Source organism: Chrysochloris asiatica, unplaced genomic scaffold, assembly GCF_000296735.1.
Source record: "Chrysochloris asiatica unplaced genomic scaffold, ChrAsi1.0 scaffold00006, whole genome shotgun sequence".
NCBI classification, from domain to species: Eukaryota; Metazoa; Chordata; class Mammalia; order Afrosoricida; family Chrysochloridae; genus Chrysochloris; species Chrysochloris asiatica.
In genome coordinates this window covers 31304661-31312356 of record NW_006408524.1, presented here as the reverse complement: position 1 = coordinate 31312356, position 7696 = coordinate 31304661, and the positions used below count along the sequence as shown (strand labels likewise).

The window sequence follows — 7696 nt, the reverse complement described above, 5'->3', positions numbered from 1 at the left end:
AGCTTTTGATGACGTCACTGTTTGGAACAATGGAAATGTCACTTCTCCCTGGGAATCTAGAGATTTCATCACTGTCTTGAGGTGTCCCAAGGAAGAACTTCGTGGACAGCCTCTACACAGTAACCCACTGTCAGGCAAAGTAAAACTCCTCCCTGCTCCATGAACATTCGTTTTGAAATGTTTGGTCATTGTGTGACAAGACAAGGTCTTTTGTCTTGGCACTGGCACATGTTACAAACTGAAAATTGGGGTGACCGACAATGTTATCCCAAGAAGCCAGACTTCTCCATCTCAAGAAGCTGCTGGTTCACTTTCTGCCTCTTGTTTCTGGAGTGGCGTGGAGAGACCTCTCCCCATCTCCCGTGGCTGACGTCACCTCCTGGACACGCCTCTCCCCATCTCCGGTGGCTGACGTCACCTCCTGGACACGCCTCGGCTAGCTTCCTGTGTCTGTCTTGTGACGCGCTGATAAAACTCAGCAACTTCTCTTCTCACAGGAAAGCAGCGTGCTTGGCATAGACATTCCCATAGTGTACAGTTACAGGGGAGATGAGGTGGGGGCTCACACCCGAGGCTCGATCCTGTGTGAGAGCTCAAACAGGGCCTGCTGGCTGTCAATGACATACAGGTGATTCACATAGGATTTCAGCTCTTGATGTTCTTTTGGAGACATGTCACCTCCTAATATTTGGAATGAAGAACAAGAATATTGTGAGAGCACTGATGACATTTCTAAATACCAGTAAGCCTTACATTTGAGTGGAAGTGTGAGAGGAGACTCTACAAAGAGCTATCCTAGTCCCAACAACAGCTTACTTTCCCTCAGCCTGTATTCTTTGGGTCCGTTTATTAGATAGCAGCAGGGATCTTTGTTTTACAAACAGTTATATAGCATTTATTACTAGTTAACTTTATACAGTATTTGGTAATTAGGTTATTATCCCATGCTACAGACCAGGAAGTCCTGGCTATGGGCTAATGTGCTGGATTGCAAAACTGGTTTGAACCACAAGATCGCCAGTTCAAGCTCACCAGCTGCTCCTTGGAAACGCTATACAGGGTTGCTATGGGTTGGAACCGACTTGACGGTACTTAACACCACCACCACTGCAGACCAGGAAACATAGTAATTAAGAAGTGGATCTAGGATTCAAACCCAGGTCATCTGGCTCCCAAGGCTGATCTGAGATCCCATGCTATGAAGGCTTTCATGGCAATTGCCCCATTGAAATGCCCTGCACTGGCCTTTTCATGTCAATCTGAAATTGTCAGACACCACTGCTAATCTGGTGAGCAAATGAACACAACAGCTCTCATCACTTTATACTTTGCAAAAATCTTTGCTGTCCTTATTTTTTGGGTGAAATTAAAAAAAAAAAAAATTAAGGGATCAATCAAATAAACAGATTCCACAGGACAGTGATCAGAGTATGGTTAAGAGGTTCAGAAAGTACATGTATGGCCAGGATCTACCCAGGAAAGGTGGTTCCCTGTTCCCAGATCCAGAGCAGTCAGAGGGGGAGAGAGTCACAGAAGCGTTAGTTCACTGTGAACACATAAGGGCCACGCTGCTGTCAAACCTGAAAAGGGAGCCGAGATGAAGGAGCCTGGAGAATGGAACAAGTCCACTTTCCATATTCAAATCAAATACACAAAACACAAATCATTCCAGGTCTGGGGAGACCAGGTGACTGTGTGTATAACAGTGTTGTTGGGTGACGGTGATGTCTGATCTGCCTGTGTTTGTGGTACTACAGATGGGAATGGGCTGGTGGGAGACTGGGGCAGGAGACTGGGGCAGACTTCCTTACTTTTAGGAAGGGGGACATAAGAGGTTGAGCTTTTTATTGTAGTACTTGTTCTCTTGGTGAAAACCACTTTTTTGTTTTTCACCCTCCCTTATTACAAATGTGTTTTATGAGGAAATCATTTAAGGACGCTATCTCATGAGTCAGTGAAAAGGAGCAAGACCTGAAATAAGATGGCCTGACCCAGTGGCTACAGCAATGGGCTCAAACACAGCAGCAACAGTGAAGCTGGTGCAGGAGCGGGGAGCAGAGCTGATTTAATGATATCTCGTAACAACATGCCATCATAGATGGCTGGTTGCTTCAACAAATAAATGTCCCAGGATCCACTTGTTTAGAAGTGACCAAAAGGCTGTATTTTTCTCGATTTTCAAGTGTCTTCTCTAGAAGACATTGAGACATTGTGTATGTATGTATGACAATAAACAATGATTATGCCATAATTATTTTGTTAATTTTCAAGCCTTAAATAGCAAAATAAATAATTCTGCTATTATAACCGTGACAACTTAGTACTTGCATAGTACTCTATAAATTATAAATGGCTGATAAACATTGTTATTTAAAAAAACAAAACCCCACACATTTGATTGTGAGTTGGTGAAGGTTTATAGAGCAGATCAGTTTTCCATGTAATAATTCATACATGTTTTGTTTCATGTCATTGATTGCAACTCCACTTACCCTACACTTCCCTCCCTGTGCTTTCTGTTTCCCTTCTTCCTTCTTGTCCTTGGGTCGGTGCTGCCCTTTTGATTATTCTAAGGTGTGAGTACCTCACTAGTGTCATAACTCCTCCATATGGCTTTGTACAATTAAGTATTGGACTGAGAACTGCAAGGTTGGCAGTTCAAGTCATCCAGTTCTGCAGGAGAAAGAATAGATTTTTGGCTCCCACAAAGATGTATAGCCTCTAAACCCCTATGAAACCCTACACAGGGTCTCTAAGAGTCGGAACTGACACAACATTTCACAACAAAAAATAGACCTATTGTTTGGCTGAAAACTAAGCCATGGGGGTCAGTTCATTTCCAGACCTGAAAGGTGATTATGGGACAAAGTCATGGGGTTTCCAGTCTTTATCTGACCAGTAAGCCTGGCCTTTTTTATGATTTTGATCTTTGTTCTATATTTTCCTCCCATTCTACCCAGGACGTTTAATGTCATCCCTTCCAGGGCATTTGGTAGTGAGATAACCCTTATCTTATTGTGTCTCAAATGCTAGAAGTGGTTGAGTATGCCTATGTAAATTCCAGGCTGGCTGAGGACCCAGCGGTGTTTCCTTCTGCTCAGAGTCAGAAGCAACTAAACAGCATCTATCAAATAACAATACAAACTGTACTCCTATTTCAAGAAGGCTTCAAACAAGCACACTATGTTCATGGTCAACTGTGATAAATTCTGAGCCAATGGACAAGCAAAGTTAGATTTTTAGGGTCAAATTGGGGTGAGAACCATCACATGGCAGTGGGAACTTACACTGCCATGAGAGGATAAAATGTGTCACATCTTGCTTTTCTCTGCATCTCAAATATGCAGTAATGCCTATCAAATATATAGTATAGAGACTATACGAGGGCGCTTCAGTGAGTTCATGGGAAAATTCCATTTTCCTACGAACGTTTAAAAGCCTTCTCATTATATACATACAATCTGTTACATGTGTATTATACTTTGCAATCTGTTTAAATGTATTACCACCAAACACTTGTGATATGGCAACAGTCTGTAGTAATGTATAGTAAGTTTACATTCCATATTTGACTTCTATTACTCACCGAATTGGTTAGTTCTGCAGTGTCTCAGGGTTCGGACAGTGTCTGCGATCATATGCTGTAAGGCAGACCAGACAAAAAAAACCTCATCAGTGGAAGGAGCGATTAGGATGCTGCTGCAGTAGTGGTACCTGCTAGCATAGATGGACTCTCAAATACCTTTGGAATGTGAATAGAAGAGCTATATTTGGAACTGAATATAGCTTGACTTGATTATATTGAGCATGCGTTACACAGAATATTTGTTCCTTGCCTATAGAAACAGAGGCTCTCTGGTTGTACAGATGCTGATTACATCAAGAAGAAACTTACTACAAACAAATGCAGCACCCCATCCCCAATCTGTCCAGATTTGCTTGCGCTTTTCTCTTCTGGCCATGTGTCATCTCTTCATGACACCATCTGAACTTAGGAGGATGCATTTTCAACATTCCCACTTCTCTTTGTACTATATGCATATTGGTTTTGTGTTTAATTGCTGTTGAACTTTTCTACACTTGTAGACTGCATTCTACTCAAGGGCTTTGCATGCTCAGCACCTACTACCTAAACTAAAACCCAAGCAAACCCACTTTCCAACTCACAGCAACCCTAAGGATAGAGTAGAACTGCTCCATAGGGCTTCTGAGATGAAATCTTATGGACGTACATAACCTCGTTGTTCTCCTGAGGAGCGACTGGTGGGTTTGAACTGCCAACCTTGTGGTCAGCAGCCCAATACTTACCTCACTGTGCCACCAGAGCTCCCCACTTACCACACACACACACACACACACACACACATAAATACATGCCTACCACATATCACTCATAAACTTGCTACATATTTAGTTTTTGTAGAATCAAAGACTTGTGTCTCAAATGCTATTAGGAAATGAGATTAGTCATGAAAAATGAACACCTTTTAAAAATCAGCCTTTATAAAGATGACTTGATGTTTATAATATACATTCCCGCCTATAATCTTCAATACCCTACTTCAATTGTTTTCTTTATAGTGTTCACTCATCACCAAGCAAAGTATTCTAAAACTTCCAGCTGCTTCTGATAAGAACCTGTATCACCTCAGACTCGTGTAGCTACAACAGTTTCCTGCCTCACTTGTCCATGCGTCAGTTTTCTGTGATGAATGAAACCGAATTTAGACTATTCTCCCTCCAGGAGAGTCAGAGGAGAATGGTGCATCAAGGGTTTCCAATGGCTGATTTTCAGAAGTGGATGACAAGAGCTTTCTTCCTGGTGCCTCTAGGGGGTGCACTTTATCCCCCAATCTTTCAGTTAGTAGCCAAGTATGTCAGCCCTTTGCACCATTCAGGGACTCTATTCTCCATTACAGCTCTTTTTATAGAGTTGCCAGAATAATCTTCAACTATGGTTTCATCATGTTCTAGTCTTCCTGGAAATGTATAGTACCTTCTACACCTTGGTTTCTTATCAAAGTCCAGACCTCACAATGGTACAGAGCAAACCGTGGTGAAGACTACACACCATTGTCAACGTACTTAATGCCACTGAATTGTACACTTAGAAATGTTACACGAGGGGCTTCGAAAAGTTCCTGGAAAAATGGAATGGAAACATAGTGGAATTTTTTCATGACTTTCTGAAGCCCTCTTGTATATGTTTTATCACAATAATTTTTATTTTGAATCCTCAGTACTTATTATCTGGTTCTCCAAACTCTCCCACAGTGAGCCAAGATCTGCCATTGCCCGGCCAGCCTACACTGAACAGGTTATTGTCTCCATACAGCAAATCCTCAGTTCGTCAATGAATTATTGCTCTAAGAATAATTTTAACACTTATAAATTACTAAGAGCCCAGCAGAACTACAGAAATATTATTTGAATATGATTAAATCGTTCAACGGTGGAGACTTCAATAGGACATTGATTACAGCAGTAGCTTAGGTTGCATTTGAAAAGGAAATGAGACCTGACTCATGCCTGTGAGTGTATTGTTACATTTCCTTTCCCAGATTCTACCACTGCTATTCCCTGGATAGTTTTCTCCTTGTTGGAAGCTACGGCGTCACATTGATTTCTATCATGTGCCATTTGCGTAGCTCTAAACGGATGCATGGTCCAGTATTGAGTGCAGCATTGAAACCTGAGTCATGATCCTCATCTTTAGGCTTCCTGAAGGGCAGGGGTGGATTACCCAATAAGCAAAGTAAGCACAGGATTACTTACTAATCTGTCGTGAACAATTTCACATGAATTTCATATTATCTTTGACATGGGGAAAAACATGTGAAATGATTCACTACAGATTAACAAGGAGGCACAAGGAAACCCATCTTTACCTTACTGACTGGGTACCCCATCCCTGTCAGGGACTGTACATTTGAAAAGAGGCGCTCCTTCTATAGAAAGCTGCTGTGGTATTGAGAGTGACAGATGGCAGCCACACCTAGAAGCAGAATCTTGGATGTGAAAAACTGTGAAATTGTTCACTATGTGATAGTAAGAAAGCACAAGTCTGCTTGTGCTTGCCTTGCTTACTGGGTAATCTGACACTGCTAAAGGAGGAGGGAGGAATAATGATTAAAGAGGTGACAGGTTCTTAACGTGAAGAGAAGAAGGGAATGCCTTGTTTCATTATTTAATACTACAGTTGGAGATGGAAACATTGAGAACTAATGAGGCAGCAAGGAACTTAACACAGGGAACAACAGAAATCTTATTAGACCCAGTGACCATCTCTGGGTCTCCATGTGGTCTGACTTAATGTGTGGGTCTGTATCGGCCAGATAAAGGCAACAGATTGAATTAATTGCTTGCTGGCTCAAGCTAATATACATCAATTGGCTTCTCAGGAGTTAAATGGTTAGGTTCTGTTGGTTCATTATGGTGAAAGATGAAACCCGTTCCTTTACTGAGAATTAGTCCTTGAAAATGCTGACTCTAAGAAGGCCAGTCTCATTCTCTTGCAACTAACAATGTACAATGTAAACTGGTTTTTATCCTTCTGGAAAAACTTCCAACTACGCCCTTCCTTCTCCATGCATATACAGAATCAGGATGACTCACACGGTGTCTTAAAAGCCATCTACTCTGAACACCAGGTCCTCACCCCTACTAGGAAGTCAGCTTTCATTACAATAACTTCTTGTGGCCTTGAGTCTGAGTGTGCTGCTGTAGCTGTCTCTTTAATACACGTTCTCCTCAGTCAGGAATTTACACCTTTCAAATAGAATAATACTTACTTAATGCTATGTTGTTGTTTTTAGGTGCCATTGAGTTGGTACCAACTCATAGTGACCCTATGCACAACAGAATCAAACACTGCCCAGTTCTGCACCAAACTCACAATTGTTGCCACGCTTGAGCCCATTGATGCTGCCACTTTGCCAACCCATTTCGCTGAGGGTCTTCCTCTTTTTCTCTGACCCTGTATCTTACCAAACATGATATCTTTCTCCAGTGACTGGTCCCTCCTGATAATATGTCTGAAGTATGAGAGATGAAGTCTGGCCATCCTGGCTTCCAAGGAGCACTCTGGCTGCACTTCTTCCAACACAGATCCGTTTGTTCTTTTGGAAGCCCATGGCACTTTCAATATTCTCCTCCAACACCATAACTCAAAAGCATCAATTCTTCTACCGTCTTCCTTATTCACTGTTCAACTTTTGAAAGCATATGAAGTTACTGAGAATACTAAGGTCAGGCACACCTTAGTCCTCACACTGACATCTCTGCTCTTCAATACTTTAAAAAGGTCTTGTGCAGCAGATTTGCCTAATGCAATATGTTGTTTGATTTCTCTATGCTTCCATGAGTGTTGATGGTAGATCCAAGAAAAGTGAAGTATTTGACAACTTCAGTATTTTCACCATTGTTAAGAATGTTGTTTATTGGTCCAGTGGTGAGGATTTTTGTTTTCTTTACATTAAGATGCAATCCATATCAAAGGCTGTGGTCTTTGATTTACATCAATAAGTATTTTAAGTCCTCTTCACTTTCAGCATATCACAGGTTGCTATCATCTGCATATCACAGGTTGCTAATGAGTCTTCCTCCAATCCTGATGCCACGTTTTTCTTCATATAATCCAGCATACATATAATTTGCTCAGCATACAGGTTGCATAATTATGGTGAAAGAATACAAC

The 7696-nt window shown here is 41.6% G+C and overlaps 1 protein-coding gene across 1 annotated transcript in view; it reads right to left on the bottom strand.

Moving 5' to 3' along the window:
* Window positions 1–388: 388 nt before the first annotated feature.
* The window catches only part of RAPGEF5 (Rap guanine nucleotide exchange factor (GEF) 5), a 330713-nt gene continuing 323405 nt past the window's right edge, over window positions 389–7696 (bottom strand). Inside the window, exons 25-26 of the mRNA XM_006832222.1 lie at window positions 3587–3641; window positions 389–678 (exon numbers count right to left, since the gene is read on the bottom strand). Of these exons, the coding sequence (XP_006832285.1) occupies window positions 563–678; window positions 3587–3641 (171 nt within the window). The 3' untranslated portion in view covers window positions 389–562. The remainder of the gene's footprint in view (window positions 679–3586; window positions 3642–7696) is intronic.